This window comes from Cucurbita pepo, chromosome LG01 (genome assembly GCF_002806865.2).
Source record: "Cucurbita pepo subsp. pepo cultivar mu-cu-16 chromosome LG01, ASM280686v2, whole genome shotgun sequence".
NCBI lineage: Eukaryota > Viridiplantae > Streptophyta > Magnoliopsida > Cucurbitales > Cucurbitaceae > Cucurbita > Cucurbita pepo.
Window position 1 is genome coordinate 602104 of NC_036638.1, and position 20331 is coordinate 622434.

At 37.7% G+C, this 20331-nt stretch overlaps 4 protein-coding genes across 11 annotated transcripts; 3 read left to right on the plus strand and 1 right to left on the minus strand.

The window, feature by feature from the left end:
* Positions 1 to 634: 634 nt before the first annotated feature.
* On the plus strand, positions 635 to 1706 carry LOC111803109 (abscisic acid receptor PYL4-like). The gene has a single exon (XM_023687386.1). It carries the CDS (start codon positions 702 to 704, stop codon positions 1392 to 1394), a length of 693 nt encoding a protein of 230 aa, XP_023543154.1. The 5' UTR covers positions 635 to 701; the 3' UTR covers positions 1395 to 1706.
* Positions 1707 to 2761: 1055 nt separating this feature from the next.
* Positions 2762 to 9230, minus strand: LOC111803023 (protein trichome birefringence-like 33). Of its 8 annotated transcripts, XM_023687306.1 has the most exons (12): positions 8833 to 9230; positions 8679 to 8721; positions 7314 to 8054; positions 7154 to 7201; positions 6962 to 7071; positions 6684 to 6885; positions 5668 to 5842; positions 5194 to 5417; positions 3942 to 4113; positions 3657 to 3856; positions 3402 to 3560; positions 2762 to 3247 (listed from the first exon to the last, which is right to left on the minus strand). In XM_023687306.1, the coding sequence occupies exons 6-12, from the start codon at positions 6710 to 6712 to the stop codon at positions 2905 to 2907; spliced, it is 1302 nt and encodes a 433-aa protein (XP_023543074.1). In that variant the 5' UTR covers positions 6713 to 6885; positions 6962 to 7071; positions 7154 to 7201; positions 7314 to 8054; positions 8679 to 8721; positions 8833 to 9230; the 3' UTR covers positions 2762 to 2904. The 8 variants fall into 8 exon arrangements, with proteins under 8 accessions (XP_023543074.1, XP_023543066.1, XP_023543058.1 ...); XM_023687298.1 differs by having other exon boundaries at positions 7314 to 8721; XM_023687290.1 differs by having other exon boundaries at positions 8679 to 9230.
* A 735-nt stretch (positions 9231 to 9965) lies between these two features.
* On the plus strand, positions 9966 to 14411 carry LOC111802948 (DEAD-box ATP-dependent RNA helicase 18). Its single transcript, XM_023687268.1, has 11 exons — positions 9966 to 10311; positions 10432 to 10668; positions 10928 to 11158; positions 11569 to 11648; positions 11735 to 11840; positions 11943 to 12056; positions 12195 to 12293; positions 12476 to 12565; positions 12694 to 12800; positions 12883 to 13026; positions 13726 to 14411. The coding sequence occupies exons 1-11, from the start codon at positions 10045 to 10047 to the stop codon at positions 13991 to 13993; spliced, it is 1743 nt and encodes a 580-aa protein (XP_023543036.1). The 5' UTR covers positions 9966 to 10044; the 3' UTR covers positions 13994 to 14411.
* Positions 14412 to 15249: 838 nt separating this feature from the next.
* LOC111802847 (probable phosphoribosylformylglycinamidine synthase, chloroplastic/mitochondrial) lies at positions 15250 to 20096 on the plus strand. The gene is made up of 3 exons (XM_023687261.1): positions 15250 to 15383; positions 15547 to 15615; positions 15763 to 20096. Exons 2-3 carry the CDS (start codon positions 15574 to 15576, stop codon positions 19957 to 19959), a joined length of 4239 nt encoding a protein of 1412 aa, XP_023543029.1. The 5' UTR covers positions 15250 to 15383; positions 15547 to 15573; the 3' UTR covers positions 19960 to 20096.
* Positions 20097 to 20331: the final 235 nt, after the last annotated feature.

Here is a 20331-nt window from a genome sequence, read left to right on the forward strand (position 1 = left end):
ATATATATATATATATATATATATATATATATATATATATATATTCAATTATTGAAAATACTCCAAAAACCTTTAAAATTTCCAAAAATATTTAAACTTTAAAAAAATCTAAAAAAATATAGTTAGTTTTAAATGAAAATCTTGATTTATTTCAAAAATACTCTTAGTTTTAAAAAAAATATTCTTAAATTTTTAAAAAAATTTAAAATTAGTATTAATACCCTTTATTTTTATTAAAAAATAAAAAAAATTCTTACGGTCAATATATAAACGAAAATCTTATATTGAAACTTCATAAATTATTTTCAAATTTTGCACTTTAATTTTCTAGAAAAATTAAAAGGATATTAAAGAAAATGGAGAAAATTCAATGGTAATTTTTAATCAATTTTAAAGTTAAAAAAATATTTTCGAAACCATTAAGTTTTTAATGATGTTTTTGAAATAAAGTGTTAATAATTTTTATTTAAAAATTTAAAGATATTATTGAAATTTTTAAAAATTTAAGAATATTGTTTTAGAAAGAAAAAAAAATCTCTTTCTCTCACTTCTTTCTCTCTCCTCTTTTTTCGCATTACGCGATTATATATATATATATGGGGAAAGGCCCATTTTGCGGTTGTCTATTCGTCTTCTCAAATCAGCCCTAACTCTGCTAAAAAGAGAAAAGAAATCACTGGTTCTACACAGTTTTTTGAAGAATGCCTTCTTCGGTTCACCTTCACCGGATCAATCCGAGCAACAATCCCGGCGGAGGTGCCGCCTCCGCGGCAACGATGATGAACTGTCACAGAAGCGCCGCGGCGGTGGAGGTGGTGCGGCAGAGGACGAACATTCCGCTGAGGGACGGGGCGCCGGTGCCGGTACCCGATGCGGTGGCTCGGTACCATGCGCACGACGTCGGATCAGAACAGTGCTGCTCCGCCGTGATCCAGATCATCGACGCTCCGGTTTCAACAGTGTGGTCCGTGGTGCGACGGTTCGACAATCCTCAGGCGTACAAGCACTTTCTCAAAAGCTGCCACGTCATCTACGGTGACGGCACCGTCGGCACTCTCCGGCAGGTCCAAGTCGTCTCCGGTCTTCCCGCCGCCTCGAGCACAGAGCGCCTGGAGATTCTAGACGACGAGAGACACGTGATGAGCTTTTGCGTCGTAGGTGGAGACCACCGCCTACGAAACTACCGATCCGTTACCACACTGCATACGATTTCATCATCATCATCAAATTCAAACAACGAATCGAAATCGTTGACGGTTGTGGTGGAATCTTATGCAGTTGATGTACCGCAAGGCAATACCAGAGAAGAAACGTGCGATTTCGTTGATACGATCGTACGGTGCAATCTCCAATCTCTCGCACACATCGCTGAGAACATGGCCAAAACTTCCTAAAATTTGGATCCATTTCTTCTTCTACTTGTTTTTGTGATACAGGTGTGCAAGTGGATTTTAATCGCACTGTGAATCATTATTAACACACACACACACATACATTCACGATTGCAGCCTCTTTTTCCCCCCTTTGAAACCGATCTCTGCAGATTCATACACCCCCTGATTTACTTTTTCCTTTTGTCCGTACGAATTGTTGTATCTACAAATTTGTTCTTCGTTTATGCGTCCAGTTATATGGCTCTTTCTTCTGAAATTTGGCCATTTATTGAAATCCTCTTCTCCATGGTTGCTTGGAAAAGTTCATATTAGGGGGAGGTTCAGAGTTCAAATTCCAATAGAGTACAATTATTTAGTTAATCGAGGCATGAACAAGGAGGGGAGATTTGATTGGTTAATAAATATAAATTAAATAGTTTAAATATATCTACAAATGGAATTAAAATAGCGAATAAAAGCTTGGAGGAATCAAACAGCTGCATTAAGAGGTTGTGGAAAAACAAGAGGCCCATTGCAAGTTGCCTCTGTTTTTATTTTCTTTAATTTAATATAAATATAATATATGTATCTAAATATTCTCACAATTTAATTATTTTTCATATTTTCAAAAAAACTTTGCAACTTGCTTAACCAACTTGCCCATATAAAGACACTTATATATATATATATATATATTTGTTTCAAATAAATAAACTACTCTATTAATTTTCTCTTCTAAATATTTTTCATAATTTTTCTCTCTCTAAATACTTTTTGTAGTCTATTATCTTCAACTAAAAGGGAATAAATTAAATTATCAATTATTCATAGTTTTATATCGATATTAATTAGTCATAATATGTAGATGTGAAAATTTGAAAATAATGAAAAAAGATTAATGCATTTTTAGGTATCTTAAATAAGAAAATAAGTATTTTAGTTTTTAGAGGAATTGTGCCATTGATGACTTAAATCATTATATTTTCTTCAATTAATTAATTGATAATTTTACATTTCTTTTCCAAAAACAAACCTGTCAGACATTGTTTTAATAAAAGAAATTCCCTTCCCAAAAAAAAAAACTCAGCTCTCCCTTTGAATTTCACATGAATAGATGTGTCTGGAGGCATGTATTCAACATCACGACGTATGAATTGTATTGTTGGGAATCAAGATGATATTGAGATGCGACGTGATTGAACACGCACACACGAACGACATGTGTGACTGGATGAGCTTAGATTCCACATAAGTTGTGTTCAATTGGTGAAGGCAAACCTTGTCGACGATATGACGAAGCCACAAAGCCGGACGAAATATATGAATGGAGCTTGAGTCCCCTTAAGACTTGTCGTAAGCATCTCAAGATCACAACTTCGTACGATTGAAGATATATGACCGTGATAGTGATCATTCTCTCTATCTTTCAATTGATTTTCTCATCTTTTATCTACACCAACCAATCCCAAATCTCACAAACCCACGTGAAACAAAGAGGATCTGAGGGAACCCAGATGAATTTTAACATCAATTAATGAGGATAGAAAAGTTTGGTAAAAAGAAGCTCATTCCAAGTATCTTGGAGACCAGGCATGCACCAATGGATGCAATCCGCGTAGCTTACCGGGTTCGCTAGCTGCTCTGGCGTCAATGGTGACCATTGCTTCTTGTAAATTGATGTGTGTGCATCTCTACGATAGCTCGAGAGTTGTGTGATGTTAAGAAATGTGATAGGAAACTTCGACATGTTGAAAACTTCTCCAATCACTTCCATTATGCTTTTTTTCGAATCGGATCCCCAATAGTTTGGATCTTCAATTAGAGTCGTTTGGTTGTAGCAGTTGCCACCCTCTTCACCACCCCAATCAATACTCCTGTAGAGCCAAATGAAAGCTTGGTTATGTTACGATGACTATGACAAAAAACATTATTCAATATAACCGCTACAAATGTGTGCTATCCTCAAAATAATTTTTCGTGTAAAATCAGATGTCACATTATATTCGAGTCTGAAAAGAGAGAACTAACTTTCCATGAGAAGGGGACATGGCAGTGAAGAGAACCCTAGTCTTTTTGGGGTCCATGTTCTTCCTAACCCATCTCAACATGCTCTTCATTGCCATGCGATAAGCATCCTTTGTGGGCAACTCTACTATGTCCTGTGCTTCGTCCCCGAAAGACCCTTGTCTGTAAAATTTCATTTCATTCATTCAACAACCATTATATAGTCTGTTCAAATGTATATTGAGAAAGAAAGTAGGTTAGGGAAAGAACGTCTCTTACAGGATTTTCATGTTCGAGCCAGTAATCCACCAAAGATAAGTATTGAAAACCATAATATCAACCTTTTTCCAATGCCTTCCATGTTTATTAATTGAATCTCTTTTCACTATCCGATCCGAAATTCGGTGGATCACTGCATTATCCGAGTTCGATTCCAAGAGAAACGGCGCCCAATAGAACTCGATTGTCATATTGTACTCCTATATCATTCAATATCAATTAATAGTTATTAAAAGTCTATATTTTGCTAAAAAACTTGAGAAACATAAAAGTTAACATACATACCTTGGCGGTGAAGACAGTGAGTGAACCGAATGTTTCCATAGATTTGGCGTCGTCGGAAATTAGAGAGTGAAGAAGACAAACCATTGAAACATATTGCCCTCTATTTAGAGAATCTCCAACGAACATCATCCTCTTTCCCCTTAAGGTTTCTAGCATCATGCTCGCATTAAACCTTCATTAAAAAAAAAAAACAAACAAAACAATTTTAAAAGCTCAATCAATTTAATATGTATTATTTAATTTTACTAATATTTCACTTCTTTTTTTAATTCTTATCCAATGAGAGATACAAACTTCTAACCAATAAATTTTATTTAAATTTTAAATAAAAACAAAATATCCTAAATAAATTTACAAAAATACTTGTACAAAGCCTAAAAAATCAATCAAGAAAAGGAAAAAAAAAAAAAAAAAAAAACCTAAAGTTATTATCATGTCAAAATCTAATTTAAAACCAACCACTTGCAACAAGTTGCTTCATTTATGGGATATTCTTTCTAGATCAAGATTTAATTTTTAATATAATATTAATTCTACAAATAATTTAAATCCACATATTTCTAAAAATATCCACATATATTCTCCAATTTGGTTCTGCACGTCACCCTCGTGACTATCGGCCGGACCTTATACTAATGCCACCATACGTTGTCGTTTCGTCCCAATTTTATTTTTTAATAATTGCATGGCCGTTTACGGAATCATTTGAAAAATCTGGAATAACTCAAAACTATATAATATTTTAATAGAACTTTCATTGACTTTTTGTTCATAAAAAAATTGAATCGATATTTTAATATTGGACAAATTGAAATTAATAATACAGTTTTACTTTGGTCAAACCTGTTGTCATTGAACCGATACTCGGTTTTATTATTTTCGTAATTTCTTTTCTTATAAATAATTTTTATTATACTCCCTAATTGTTTTTTTTCTTATTATTTTCTATTTCATTCTTTCTAACTTTAAAAAAAAAAAAAAAACAAATTTGATGCTAACTTAGGTAAGATATATGCATGGAAAATGACCTTACTATTAAAAAAAATTAAATGCCCAAAATTAAAAGGGATTAAAATTAAAATTTTTAAAGCATTAGAAATAATATATATATATATATATATATATATATATTTCCTTTCTTTTTTGGGGATTAAGTTAAATTTCAACAACCGTTTTATCTACATAGATGGAAAATGAAAGGTAGAAAATAAAATCAAACAAAAAAGAAAAAACAGAGAGAGAAAAGGGATACCTGGGAAGATTGCAGCCGTGGGGCTGCCACCGCCAGTACTGATAACTCCGGTCCGGCCGGCCGTGCTTCTGACACGTCAGCTGCGGCGGAATGTACGGACAATCCGACTCATCATATAGCGGCCGAGTCACCTCGTCCCTAACCCAGCTCCCACTGAACACGTCACACCCCTCCTCCAATTTCCCTATCTCAAATGCCAATTTATCCCTCTTCTTCTCTAACCACTCCACACCCACAAATCAAACCAGGATCAAATTACTTAAAATTTATGGATTTCAATCATTATGGGTTTAATATCACGTTGAAGCTTAAGTACATGGAAACTACCATAGAACCATAAAACAAATGCGACTATCCAATATTAATAAGAAGACCTCCAACTCTAAAGTCATTGCAACTAAATCCGAAGGCTTTGAAGCTTTTAAGTTACGGTATATTAATTCTCAATGAAAAGTAAAAGGGAGAAGAACTCACCTGTGGCGGGTGGAGCAGTGGCGGGGGCGAGGTCGAGCTGGAGTTGCTGGCTGAAGACGCAGGCAAGGTCTTTACGAAGGATGGAGACGAAGAAGATGAAGACCACGAGAGTGAAGAGGTATGGGGAGAATCGAGATTTCCTGAGGATGGAGGAGGAAGAGTTGGGAGGAGGAGGCTTCATTTGAGAGCAAAAAAAAAAAAGGCAAAATTAGAAGTTTTAATGTTAGACAAAAACGTTGATGCTAATAATATATGTACCCATAAGTTTTGGTTTATTGGCAATTTCGCCTCAATTAAATGAATGAATTTGCTCTTAAAAGCAATAGAATATACATTATAATATAGATTAAAATAAGGCTTATTGGTAAATAGGTTAAAAGTTGGCATCAAGGGTAGGGCATGTTTTATATTGGGTTTGACTTGCCAAGGGTATATAAGTCATTGTCTTTAAGGTATTGAAAATGAAAATGAAAAAGAAAAAATAAATCTCTTCATTTTAATGGTTGACTCGCCAAGGCTATATAAGATTATTTTATTGGGTTCAAATCTTATTCGTTCTCTTTTTCCATTGTTTGGTTCAAGAAGATAGGAGAAGAGATTCAAGCAGAATTTAAAATAGATATAGTATGCTCTAACAATTAAACTATACTGACAATATGAATTAATATAAAAAATACGATACAGAGATTTAAACCTTCAATGATGATACAAAATTTTAAAATATTAGGGACAAAATCAAAATGCATACATTATGGACAATTTGTAAAAGTATTTGGTTTCATTTTCAACCACCTAAGTACTTGGTTTGGAAGTTTCCTTCAGAGATGTAAAATTTTCAATTATGTTGGAAATGGCCAAGGGACTGTTGTTATAAAAACTAAAAAGGTTGAGGGTAAAATTGAAAAGCAAACAATATTAAGTGCATACTTGACAACCACATAAATCAGAGGAACCTTTGCACAATTTAGCATAAAAATAGTTTTAAACCATGGAATTACGTTATAAAATAGACATACCATAAGCATGTGATCACGTTCATTTGCATCTCGATCTCTCGCTCGAGTGGGTAGAAGACTGGGTTATGGAGCGAAGGGCTACCCGACAGGAGCTATCTCTCTCTCTCTCTCCCTAAGCTTCTCAAGTACAAGATGCAGATCTATAGCAGAGGTATAGGGTTGCTGGCGCAATTTCAGGATGACCTCTTGTCGCTGTATTTGCCTAACCAAACAAACCCATTAGAACTTGATCTGCAAAAAATTCATGGTAAGAGAGCAAACAAAACAAGGAGTCTCACCGGCAATTTGAAGCACAAAATGTGTGTGATCAGAAGTTTACCGGAGAATAAATATCTCGATGACCTTGCGAGGGTCCCTTCAATTTTTGGACCAGAGATGCAAACAAACTCTGCAATGTGATATAAGTTCCAAGCATGTGCAAGAGATACAGGGAGATTGAGACAGAGAAGAAGAGAAAAACAGTATTATACCTGAATTTTATGAGGTAGGCTAAGCCAGAATTCCGGGTTGGGAATAACCTGATAGGAAAAGGAGGTGGAGAGAGGATATATTAGAACGGTTGTAGAGATCTGAACTGCGTTCATAAATCAAAAATGATCTTGAAAAGGCTGCAGTAGAGATCGTACGTACATTAGGATATATTTAACGGTGCGGCATCATGACAAGCCTTAAAGAGAACCTAAGCCCCATATTTATTTTTTGTCCGTATTTGTGGCTTCATTAGAATTTAGGTAAGGTTTGTTTTCGTCAACTGAACACAATTCATGCAGAATCTAAGCTTGTTCGGCTACACACGCCACCCATGCGTGCATGTTCAATCGTATGCAACCTATCCGACTTGCCTCTACACTAGGCCAAGTATTTGGTTCGGCTTTGCTTCTACTCGAGGCCAAGGTCTCTCACATGCAACGTTGCATCTCATCTTGGCATCTTGGTTGCCAAATTAGGTCTCTCACACATACAATGTTGCATCTCATCTTGTCATCTTGGTTCCCAAATTAATACGGTCTACATGTCTTGATGTCATCCTAAATCTTGGCATGTCATCGATCCTCGTAGCTCACTCGATCATGTCCATCAAGATTGGACTCATGTGTTGCTTATACCGTCGAGGGATCCCAAACATCCATCCATCCAGATTTTATCGAGGCATTCGACCCTTCCGTGTCCATGCCATGTCATTTACAGACTCTGGGATAGTGGGTATATATACCAACCACCAACACATGCGAGGGTCCCCACAATACTAGAAAATGCAATAAAAAAACAAAAACAAAAACAAAAAAACTAACCTGCAGGAACATGAGGTGCACATACCAAGCAATCAACATACATAGGTGGATCATGATTGAAAATCATCCCATCCCATAACTGCTCCACAACAGCATAAAAGATATCACGAAGTTAAACAAGTAAACTACCTTATTATATAAAAGACACACAAGAAAAAATCTGCTGAATGTCAAAATGATGAAGCTTTTCATGTTCCATGCGCAACTATCATCTTATCAGTTTTACGAAGGATCCAGACATATCAACCGTTTGATACTCAGAGGTCAAGTTTGAAGAAAACAATCAATCAGCTGGTTCTAGGTACAAAATATATAGGCTTGTGATATGAGACAAAAATTAAAATTGATCACAAAAACAAGTAAGTGATCAAATAATAGACTTCCAAAATCATGCCAAGAATTATAAGAATGATACTAGAGTTATCGTATGCAGGGTGCTTGAGTGCATCTTTTTCATATCTATTGATTATAAATATGTAGGTGTATATACGAGCTACTAAGGAACAGGAAGAAACTGCAAAGCTATAGTTCAAAGGAAATAAGATCTAGTTTCCTAATCACACAAAGAATATGCTTATTTTTGCCGAATATTGAGCTAGTCTCACATATCTGTTGAAATTGTCAATATACAGGAAGGATGACAATTTATAAGAAAGTATTTGATACTCAATGAAAAAATAATATGTAACCTGATGGAGCAAACCTGAAACCAGGCAATAGTATCATTTTCTGCTACTCTGTAAAACCTAACAGAAATGAATAGCATAAATAAAATAGAAAAGTGAGAAGAAATGAACAACGCGTAGGAAGAGAAATAACATTCTGATATAAATCACTCTTCCTTTTAACTATCAAACCAGAGGCAGAGGAAGATTAGCAATATCCGTCTTCGCTGAGGACTCCATGCGGGAACTCGGAGATATACAATGCCGGATCGAAGTTATACATCTTGCCATGGTTAACGAAACCGAACTCGCAAATGGAAAAGACCGAATCGAAGGGCAGAATTAGGCGCAGAATCATGAAGAAAATGGTAGCTCATTCCACAAAATTGATTCTACGCATCATTTTCCTCCTGCTAACATTTCGTGCCAGTTTTCTTGCAGCCTGATTTCTTGTTTTCGTTCTCTATTTTGTGATCTTTCTGTTTCTTCGAGGCAATCCCCGTACAGATTATGGCTTTGCGAGAACCGAATTTCTCGATTTGCAGAAATGAGACCGCACCCGAGTGGTCGAAAGAACCATGCCGTTCCTATAGAGGAATTCGCGGGGTTTTCATTTTATTTATTTATTTTTAATAATAATAGGTTTAATTGCAAAATTGTCTGAAAAACAAAGTTACAAATTTTTTTAATTTTCATTAAATACAATTTTTTTCTTTAATTTATAATTTAACTTAAATGATTATTTAATTTCTATAATACCATTATTTTACTTTTACGATAAATAAATGAAATAGGTTAAAAGGAGTATATTTTAACCATATTTAAAGCATTTTTTTCTTCAAATATTCAAATTCTCGTATTTTCATATAAAATATAAAATGAGGAAGTTCAATGGCAATTGACGTGTTCTTCTTTGTTTGAGACTAGAAGTTCAAATTCTTACACCTCATATATGTCGTGCTAAAAAAAGTATGGAATGGTAGAACGCGTTTACGAGTCGTTTAATGTTTAGGCAGGTTCACCTACGAAGACCTTGTTACGGCTCTTTCTTTCTCGAAAATGATGTGAATTAAAATTTTGCAATATTAAAAAAAAAAAAAAATTCTAAAATTTATTATTATTTTGTGTTTAATAAATTAATGAGATAGCCAACATATTTTAAAATTAAATTGGACAAAAATAAAAATATTTGTTCTATAAAATATTAAACTTTAAAATTATGTGTTTAATTATTTATGAATTTGTAAAATAGTTCAAATACTTCGTACAATTAAAAGGAAGAGAAATTTTAATTTTAAAACTTATTAAATAATTGACAAGTTAAGAGACCGGAAGAGAAAGTGGAAACCTAGCTCCCGCTTTTTCCGTCTTCCTCTCTCACACGTGCTCTACGCCGGGAAAAACATGGACGGCGGCGATGGAAACCAAGCCTTGACCAGCACCCGGTTCTCCGACCTTGAACCTCCCCTCTCAGAACCAGTTCTAGAGGCGTTAGCCCAATTAGGTTTTGTATTCTGTACTCCAGTTCAAGCCGCCACAATTCCGTTGCTATGCAGCCACAAGGACGTCGCCGTCGACGCCGCCACTGGTTCGGGGAAAACCCTAGCGTTTGTAGTTCCGGTCGTCGAAATCCTCCGACGATGTTCTAGCAGTCGCCCCAAACCTCACCAGGTTCGTCTCTCTACTCTGTTTGTCTCAAGCCCATTTGAGTGAATTTGTCTTAGTATTGACTTAAAAAGAGCGTGCAAATTGTATTTCCATACTGGTTCTTTATGTACGGTTCCTCTGCAGGTAATGGGGATTATAATTTCCCCAACCAGGGAGCTTTCCTCACAAATTTACAGTGTTGCTCTTCCTATCGTTTCTACATTGTCGAATATCAAATCGGTGCTTCTCGTTGGAGGCGCCGATGTAAAAGAAGACATGAATAAGATAGAAGAAGAAGGTGCAAACTTGTTGATTGGGACCCCAGGAAGGCTATTTGATATGATGGAACGTATGGAGAACTTGGATTTTCGGAACTTTGAGGTATCCTCTAACCTCAAGAACATGTTCCTGGCTACTGGATTGTCTGAGCTTATTATTAGATTAACGCCAACACTTCTCTCTCATTCTGTTCTCCTGTTTATGTTTTATATTAAGTGATTTTTTCTTTAAAGTCAGTTTTGCATGTATACTTTCAACCTTTCAGTCGATTTCTTGGAATATTTTCGTGGTATTATATGATGTCTGGAACTAAATTTATAGGAACACAAAGTTATATATAGCTTTGGTTATCTATCCACAGGTTCTGATATTGGATGAAGCAGATAGGCTCCTGGACATGGGATTTCAAAGGCAGATAACTTCAATTATATCTCGTTTGCCTAAGCTTCGTAGGACTGGTCTTTTTTCAGCTACACAAACTGAGGCAGTTGAAGAACTTTCTAAGGCAGGGCTAAGGAATCCTATCAGGGTCGAAGTAAGGGCAGAAACACAACTTGCACCTTCGAGAACTCCATCTAGTCTTCATATTGAGGTATCCTATGCAACTTATTTTCAGTTCAGTCTAATTTGCATGTTTCAATTTAATAACTCGATGCATGGAGTAAATGATGTATATGTGAATTTTATAGATTTCTTATTTACGCTTCTTTAGTTCCGTTCATACATAATGAAGATCAGTATTATGAAGACTATAATCTTGCTCTTATTGAAGTTCTTTATGGAGGACTATGAAAAGTTCACTATCAATACTTTATGCCCGTGAAAATGTTATGGGTGGTCAAGCAGTGTGGATCGGATTATGCCCTATAGTAAAGAAGGAAAATTCGAGGATTTGTTTGGAACCATAGCACACATGCTCGAAGACAATTATTCGTTAGCAGTTTTGCTTGTATGTCCTGCAGTTTCCTTTTGATAAATTTTCTTTTCCTTCTGATTCTGCAGTATTTGGAATGTGAAGCAGACAAGAAATCCACCCAACTTGTCGACATTCTTGTTAAGAACAAATCCAAAAAAATCATAGTGTAAGTTAACTGTTGGATTTGAATACTTAAAATATATAAATTGGCAATGTTTTCCCCTCATTTTAGTAAGGTATGGTGTTGTACAGATACTTCATGACTTGTGCATGTGTTGACTATTGGGGAGTTGTTCTACCACAGCTTACCCTTTTAAAAGGATTTTCCTTGATCCCTCTACATGGAAAGATGAAACAGGTACCTTTTTAGAGGTCATATGATGTACATTATAATTAAAAATTTGAAAGCTCAAGCAATGAGTTTTGCATTTTGATGACCTATATCTTCTATGCTCAATAGACTGCCCGGGAGAAAGCACTAGCCTCATTTGTATCCCTCTCAAGTGGTGTTCTTCTATGCACAGATGTTGCAGCCCGTGGACTTGACATTCCTGGCGTTGATTGTATACTGCAGGTTGGCCATGGTTACCAGTCCATATTCTTCTGCATATAAAACTTCTCCCAAAGAAATTATGCTTTAATAAAAAAGATTTTTTTTGTACGTGCATATATCCTTGCGCTAAATCAATCTACTTTTTGTCTGGTATTGCAGTATGATCCTCCTCAAGATCCTAATGTATTTGTACATAGGGTTGGTCGCACTGCTCGATTGGGTAGAGAAGGAAATGCCATTGTTTTTCTTTTGCCGAAGGTGTGGTTTGTGCTGTTTGGTTCTTAATAGTTTTTGCATCATATATTAGTACAAAGAACGAACATTGTAACATTGAATCCTCCAAGCCCCTTCAAATAAGGAAATTGAAAAAAAAAAAATTCTTCTTTGTTTTTAGTGGTTGTTAATATAACACTAACATTCTGATTGACTGATTTGTGTAGGAAGAAGCTTATATAGAATTCCTTTCCATAAGAAGGGTTCCCATTCAAGAGAGAATTTGTTGTAGTGATGCCTTAGATATAGTTCCACAGGTGAGGAGATTGATTTTTTTTATGAGTGTTTCCATTCATTCTTAAATTTTTAGTGTTTATTTTAGCAGTGAAAGTTCAGGTTATTTTACTTTCACAAACTACTCAATGTTGAACAAAACCTGTTATAGATACGAACTGCAGCAAAAAAGGATCGTGATGTCATGGAGAAGGGAGTCAAGGCATTTGTTTCTTTTATACGTGCTTATAAAGAGCACCACTGCTCTTTCATTTTCAGGTGCCTAATGATATTTCTTTTATATATTTTAAAGCAATCTGCAAATTCTCATGCTTTCTGAGGTTTCATCTTCCTCATTCAGGTGGAAAGAACTGGAAATAGGGAAGTTGGCCATGGCGTATGGTTTGTTGCAGCTGCCTTTGATGTCCGAGGTGAAACGCCACTCCCTTTCAACCGAGGGTTTTGTTTCCATTGAAGATATTAACTTTGATGAGGTTAAATTCAAGTAAGGAGCCTTCAGAATCTTGACTTTTACTGCCTTATTTTTTGAACATTTTCAAGCAATTTGTTAGTCTTTAAGTTATAGGCTGCTGTCTTCCTCTTGATTTGCTAGTTCTTTAATGACTTTTGTTGTGCTGCAGACGAGTAATAAAATTTAGTGAAAATTTCAATTTGTACTCCTAAAACTTTGCTAGTTAAATCAGTACAACCAGTATCAATTAAAACTCGAAACCTTCATTAGTGAATAATTTAGACTTAACTAATTTCAATCAATTCTATTTAATAGCAACTCAAACTTATTAAATATTATTACTAAATGAGTAGAGAAAAATAGAGGTAGTAATGAAAGTGGCTGCTACTATCTCAATATTTTCTTTATGATATGTTAATTCATGCATTGAAATAGTCTTGTGAATGTGTGTGAATTGTGGAATGGAACAAAAAGATTGCATTGGCTTTGTAAATTCACGCTCTGAGCTACACAATTTGTAAATTTAGGCTTATGAAACTTGGCTATATAATCGGGCCTTAGGCCATAAACAGAGTTGAGCTTTTCGAACTTATAAACCAAATGCTTTATGAATTTCGTGTTGCAAGATCTTACATACGTTTCTGTGATTAGGCTAACCATCTTGATGTTCCTTGTTCTATGTGATATTGCAAAGTAGAAGTTTACCACTAGCTTACAAGCGTGTCTTATTAGGGATAAATCTCGAGAAAAACAACGGAAGAAAAACCTCCAAGCTAAGAAGGAAGCGCAGAAGCAACAGCCTAAACCTGAACCAAAGAAAGATCCAAATGCCGCAGCTCCCATCTTAAGAAAGAAAACAGCTCGACAGAGACGTGCTGTACAGACAGCTGAAGACGAGGATGAGTTGACGCGCGAATATCGATTGTTGAAAAAACTCAAAAAGGGAACCATCGATGAAGCTGAATATGCCAAGCTAACTGGGACCGAGGAGCTACTGTGAAATGTATGAGTAAATGCTAAGATCCTGCGAAATCTCAGGACGTTTACGATCTATCGAGAGTTTCGAGCATTGGAGAAGGTCGGTATTCTTCCTTAAACCAGAGAGAATTCATAACATTCTGGAAGTTTATTTGGAGATGTTATGCTCTGGAAAAGGAACCAGCTCTTCAATGGGAATCTTTGGAGGAAGCTTTATGGTTTAAAGCTTTGGTTTCAGGTGGAACAGGTTTTGCTCAACTGATACTGATTTGTCTACTGACATTCTTAAGAGTATTAAGTTCTTTTTGTTTCTATATTTGTATGTTATAGAGCAAACATTTGCAGTGTTTTTGTTTGTAAATCCCCTTTCTCAGGCTTCACTGGAGGATAATTTTGTGTTCTTTAATAGTTGGAATGACAAGATATCAGTTATCTAATAAGACATGGGCCTCATTTACCCCGCTCTCCCCAATCTACCTCCAAATCAAAAGACTTTTTGTGGGTCCGGAATTGAGGGAGGGGAATGAAACATTCTTTATAAGGTTGTAGAAATTTTTCCCTACCAAACACATTTTAAAATCGTGAGGTTGACGGTTGTAGAAATTTTTCCCTACCAAACACATTTTAAAATTGTAAGGTTGACGATGATACGTAACAGACAATATCTGCTGCATAACAGGCTAAAATAGATAATATCTCCCCATGGAGGGTTAGAACTAGACAATATTTGCTACATAACAAGCTAAAATAGACAATATCTGCCCATGGTGGGTTCATCAGAGCCAAACATCGAATGGTGTGTCAGGGATGACGTTAGGGCCCCGAGGGAGGTGGATTATGAGATCTCTCAGTTGGAGAGGAGAATGAAATATTCTTGATAAGAGTTCCCGAGGGAGGTGGATTATGAGATCTCTCAGTTGGAGAGGAGAATGAAATATTCTTGATAAGAGTGAATTTTTTCGTACCAGTGACGTTGGTACGATACATAACTGGCCGAAGTGACAAAATTGTAGATTTGGAGGTCCTATAAGAATAATGTTTTCCTAATTTTTATCATTATAAATGAATTCTTTTTTCGTCTTTTTTATGTCTTAGTAATGAATGTATAATTTTATTAATTGTTTTGATAAAGACACTAATTACATTAATTTAGTATATTTTATAAAGGAAAAATGTTCTAATTTTATTTGATTAAATCTAGTCTAATTTTAAAATATATATATATATATATATTATTATTAAAAATGATTGAATTTTTCAAACACTAAACATGCCGTCATCTCGGGTAAAGGCAACATACTTCAATTACTCGGGGAATCTCTCCCCCTTCTTCAGTCCCTCTGTCGCCTTCGCTAATCAAAATCCTTTTTGAACCCTCGCCGGCGCCGTCACTCTTTCTCTACGCTTCTACGGTGAGTGGCTAAGATTTTAGCGTTTCGACCTTTTCTTTTAGCTTTCGAAACGATTTGATTAATTCCGTCTTATTCTTTCGCATATTCATGTAAAGGGCTTGTCTTCAATGACTTCATTTCTATTGTTAGAGAACGGAAATAAATGATGTTTAGTTGTTTACAGGCGGAGTTGATCTTACAGGCTAGCTGAATGGCTACTGCCGGGGAAATTACTGCCGCCGAGTTCCTGCAAGTATGTTTTGTTTTCTTTGATTGTTGTTTTGGCTTCTGAGGAATTTCATAATGGAGTTTGTGAAGTTAATTTAGGGTTTTGGAAGGTAAATAATGGTTGTTGTTCTCATATTCACTTTGCTGAGGGAAATTTTTCTGCTTTTGATAGGGCGGGCGTAGGCAGAAATTGTTTTTACAGAGCTATTCTCACTGTAAACGACGTGGATTGTGGGGGATGCTGCACAGTTCAGCTGTAGGATCGCTTAGTTCAAGCAGAAGATATGTTCCTTTGAGATGTCGTGCATCGAGCAAAGCCAGAGCTGTGGATTGTAAGGTTGTGGCTAATCCAGTAGAGGCGTCAAGCTTGATTGAGAAGCCCACTGCAGAGGTTATTCATTATTTCCGAGTTCCTTTGATTCAGGGAAGTGCCACTTCTGAGCTTCTCAAGTCCGTCCAAGCAAAGATTTCAAATCAGATTATTGGTTTACAAACTGAGCAGTGTTTCAACGTTGGTATTCAGTCTGAGATTTCAAATGAAAAGCTATCTGTTCTTAGATGGCTTCTTCAGGAAACTTATGAGCCTGAGAATTTGGGGACTGAGAGCTTTCTTGAGAAGAAGCAGCGGCGAGGACTGGATTCTGTTATAATTGAGGTTGGACCCCGTTTGTCTTTCACCACGGCTTGGTCCTCTAATGCCGTGTCGATCTGCCAAGCATGTGGATTAACAGAGGTGGCACGTATGGAACGTTCGAGGAGGTATTTGTTGTATAGTAAAGGGGCGTTACAGGAACATCAGATTAATGAGTTTGCTGCAATGGTTCATGATAGGATGACTGAATGTGTTTATGTTCAGAGGCTTACGTCGTTTCAGACTAGTGTGGTACCTGAAGAGTTTCGCATTGTGCCTGTTTTAGAGCAAGGTCGGAAGGCACTTGAGGAGATTAATCAAGAGATGGGATTGGCATTTGATGAACAAGATCTTCAATACTACACCAAGCTTTTCAGTGAGGAAATAAAGCGGAATCCAACAACCGTGGAGTTGTTTGATATTGCTCAATCCAATAGTGAGCATAGTAGACATTGGTTTTTCACTGGAAAACTTGTTATTGATGGAAAACCTATGAGCCGAACGCTTATGCAGATTGTGAAGAGCACTTTGAAGGCAAATCCTAGCAATTCCGTGATCGGATTTAAGGATAATTCAAGCGCAATTCGGGGATTCTTGGTTAATCAATTGCGACCTGTTTATCCTGGTTCAACAAGCCCTTTAGAAGAAAGTAATCGCGATCTTGATATTTTATTTACAGCTGAGACTCATAATTTTCCGTGTGCAGTGGCTCCCTATCCTGGTGCAGAAACTGGTGTAGGAGGACGAATAAGGGATACACATGCAACCGGGAAGGGGTCTTTTGTTGTGGCAGCTACAGCGGGTTATTGTGTAGGAAATCTCAATATGGAGGGGTCCTATGCTCCATGGGAAGATTCATCTTTTGCCTATCCCCCAAACTTGGCTTCGCCTTTGAAGATCTTGATTGATGCAAGTAATGGTGCATCTGACTATGGTAATAAGTTCGGGGAGCCACTAATTCAAGGTTATACTAGAACATTCGGTATGAGACTACCGAGTGGTGAAAGGCGGGAGTGGTTGAAGCCAATCATGTTCAGTGCAGCAATTGGACAAATTGATCATATTCACATCTCAAAGGAAGAGCCCGACATTGGAATGCTAGTTGTGAAAATTGGAGGCCCTGCTTATCGCATTGGTATGGGAGGTGGGGCTGCATCAAGCATGGTTAGTGGTCAGAATGATGCTGAACTTGATTTTAACGCTGTACAGCGTGGAGATGCTGAGATGGCCCAAAAACTTTACCGTGTCGTCCGTGCTTGTGTGGAGATGGGGGAAAATAACCCAATAATTAGTATTCATGACCAGGGAGCCGGTGGGAATTGTAACGTTGTGAAGGAAATTATATATCCAAAAGGAGCTGAAATCGATATTCGAGCAATTGTTGTCGGTGATCATACAATGTCTGTGTTAGAGATTTGGGGTGCAGAATATCAGGAACAAGATGCTATTTTAGTTAAGCCAGAATGTCGCAGCTTGTTACAATCAATTTGCGATAGAGAGAGGTTATCTATGGCTGTAATTGGTGTGATAAGTGGTAGTGGTCGCTGTGTTCTAGTTGATAGTATTGCTACCCAAAGATGCATTTCAAGTGGACTTCCTCTCCCTCCGCCTGCTGTGGATCTTGAGCTTGAGAAAGTGCTTGGAGACATGCCTCAAAAAACCTTTGAATTCCAACGGGTTGTTCATGCGCTAGAGCCACTTGATATCGCTCCTGGAACAACAGTGGCAGATTCTCTTAAGAGAGTGTTGAGGCTTCCGTCGGTATGTTCGAAACGATTCTTGACAACGAAAGTAGATAGATGTGTAACAGGTCTCGTGGCTCAACAGCAAACGGTAGGTCCATTGCAGATTACTCTTTCGGACGTTGCAGTTATTGCACAAACTTATTCAGGCTTGACTGGAGGAGCATGTGCAATAGGAGAGCAGCCCATAAAAGGCCTACTTGATCCCAAAGCAATGGCTAGATTAGCAGTTGGAGAAGCACTCACAAATCTTGTTTGGGCTAAAATTTCCAGTCTTTCTGATGTTAAAGCAAGTGGAAATTGGATGTATGCTGCCAAGCTTGATGGGGAAGGTGCAGCCATGTATGATGCAGCTGTGGCTCTTTCGGAGGCAATGATTGAACTCGGCATAGCTATTGATGGAGGTAAAGATAGTTTGTCAATGGCAGCCCAAGCTGGTGGAGAGGTGGTCAAGGCTCCTGGAAATCTCGTAATTAGTGCTTATGTTACTTGTCCTGACATAACAAAAACAGTCACTCCTGATTTGAAGCTCGGGGATAAAGGCGTTATCCTTCACATCGATTTGGGAAAGGGAGAGCGACGATTAGGTGGATCTGCTCTTGCCCAAGCCTTTGACCAAATTGGAGACTCATGTCCTGATCTTGATGATGTCCCTTACTTCAAAAGAGTTTTTGAGAGCATTCAAGACCTTCTTGCTGAAGACTTGATCTCTGCAGGCCATGATATTAGTGATGGTGGCTTGCTGGTTTCCGCCTTGGAGATGGCATTTGCTGGAAATTGTGGCATCACCTTGGACTTGGCATCACGCGGGAAGAGTGTTTTCCAAACCCTTTATGCAGAAGAGCTAGGACTCGTACTCGAGGTAAGCACGGAGAATTTGGATGTAGTGACGAGAAAGTTAACGTCTCTAGGTGTTACTGCTGATATCATTGGACGAGTAACTGCTACTCCTTCCATTGAAGTCAAGGTTGATGGGGTTTCTCATTTGAATGAAGAAACTTCTGTACTTAGAGATATGTGGGAAGAAACTAGTTTTGAGCTGGAAAAACTTCAAAGATTGGCTTCTTGTGTAGAATCAGAAAAGGAAGGACTCAAAGCTAGACATGAACCTTCATGGGAATTGTCTTTTGTTCCTTCCTCTACTGATGAGAAGTATTTGTCTTCAACCTCTAAGCCCAAAGTAGCTGTAATCCGTGAGGAAGGCAGCAACGGAGACAGGGAAATGTCTGCTGCGTTCTATGCCGCTGGCTTCGAGCCATGGGACGTGACAATGTCCGATCTCTTGAATGGGGCTATCACTTTACAGCAGTTCCGTGGAATAGTATTTGTTGGAGGTTTTAGCTATGCGGATGTGCTTGATTCTGCAAAAGGTTGGTCCGCTTCAATCCGATTCAACCAACCCTTGCTGAACCAATTTCAAGAGTTTTATAAACGGCGAGACACCTTCAGCCTTGGAGTATGCAATGGGTGTCAGCTCATGGCTCTTTTAGGGTGGGTGCCAGGCCCTCAAGTTGGTGGTGTGCATGGTGTTGGTGGGGATCCGTCACAACCAAGATTCGTTCATAACGAATCAGGACGGTTCGAGTGTCGTTTCACGAGTGTGACCATAAAGGATTCGCCTGCTATAATGTTAAGAGGAATGGAAGACAGTACTTTGGGTGTATGGTCTGCCCACGGCGAGGGGAGAGCTTACTTCCCTGATGATGGCATTCTCGACCGTCTTCTCCATTCGGACTTGGCTCCGTTACGATACTGTGACGATGATGGGAATCCTACTGAAGTTTACCCTTTCAATCTGAATGGATCTCCTCTGGGAGTTGCAGCAATTTGTTCCCCAGATGGTAGGCACCTTGCTATGATGCCTCATCCAGAGCGTTGCTTCTTGATGTGGCAGTTCCCTTGGTATCCAAAGCAGTGGAATGTGAGCAAAGAAGGTCCAAGCCCATGGTTGCGGATGTTTCAAAACGCTCGAGAATGGTGCTCTGACGGCGCTTAATCTATTGGTATGTGTCAGTTTTTAATATGTTAGACGCAATAAATTGAGACCGGCGGATTGCCCTGTTCTCTTAATAATATTTGAACGCTTGGCATTTACATATGCCAATTTCAAAGATGATCATTTTTCTAATGTTAGTGAATGCCTAATGAAATCGGCACGGACGAGGAGGCATAAGGTTGTTTGTTATGTTGCAGCCTACCCACATCGATAAAGAGAGAGAGGAACGAGTGCAAGCGAGGACGCTAGCCCCAAAGGGGCTAAATTGTGAGATCCAGACAATATCTGCTACCGGCGGGTTTGGACCGTTACTCTACAAGTGGATTAGAGCCCACATTGTCAAGATCTAAATCTTCCTTCCTATGGTTCTAT

What these genes read in the sequence shown, in the direction of transcription:
- LOC111803023 (XM_023687306.1), bottom strand. Translation starts at nt 6,712, where the DNA reads ATGCAAATGAACGTGATCACATGCTTATG. An exon ending in AACGTGATCACATGCTTATG is followed by an intron (nt 5,843 to 6,683) that starts GTATGTCTATTT and finishes TCTCAAATGAAG; the next exon opens with CCTCCTCCTCCCAACTCTTC. An exon ending in ATGTCCCCTTCTCATGGAAA is followed by an intron (nt 3,248 to 3,401) that starts GTTAGTTCTCTC and finishes TTGGCTCTACAG; the next exon opens with GAGTATTGATTGGGGTGGTG.
- LOC111802847 (XM_023687261.1), top strand. Translation starts at nt 15,574, where the DNA reads ATGGCTACTGCCGGGGAAATTACTGCCGCCGAGTTCCTGCAA. An exon ending in CTGCCGCCGAGTTCCTGCAA is followed by an intron (nt 15,616 to 15,762) that starts GTATGTTTTGTT and finishes TGCTTTTGATAG; the next exon opens with GGCGGGCGTAGGCAGAAATT.
- LOC111802948 (XM_023687268.1), top strand. Translation starts at nt 10,045, where the DNA reads ATGGACGGCGGCGATGGAAACCAAGCCTTGACCAGCACCCGGTTCTCC. An exon ending in TTGTTTTTCTTTTGCCGAAG is followed by an intron (nt 12,294 to 12,475) that starts GTGTGGTTTGTG and finishes TGATTTGTGTAG; the next exon opens with GAAGAAGCTTATATAGAATT. An exon ending in CCTTAGATATAGTTCCACAG is followed by an intron (nt 12,566 to 12,693) that starts GTGAGGAGATTG and finishes AACCTGTTATAG; the next exon opens with ATACGAACTGCAGCAAAAAA.
- LOC111803109 (XM_023687386.1), top strand. Translation starts at nt 702, where the DNA reads ATGCCTTCTTCGGTTCACCTTCACCGGATCAATCCGAGCAACAATCCC.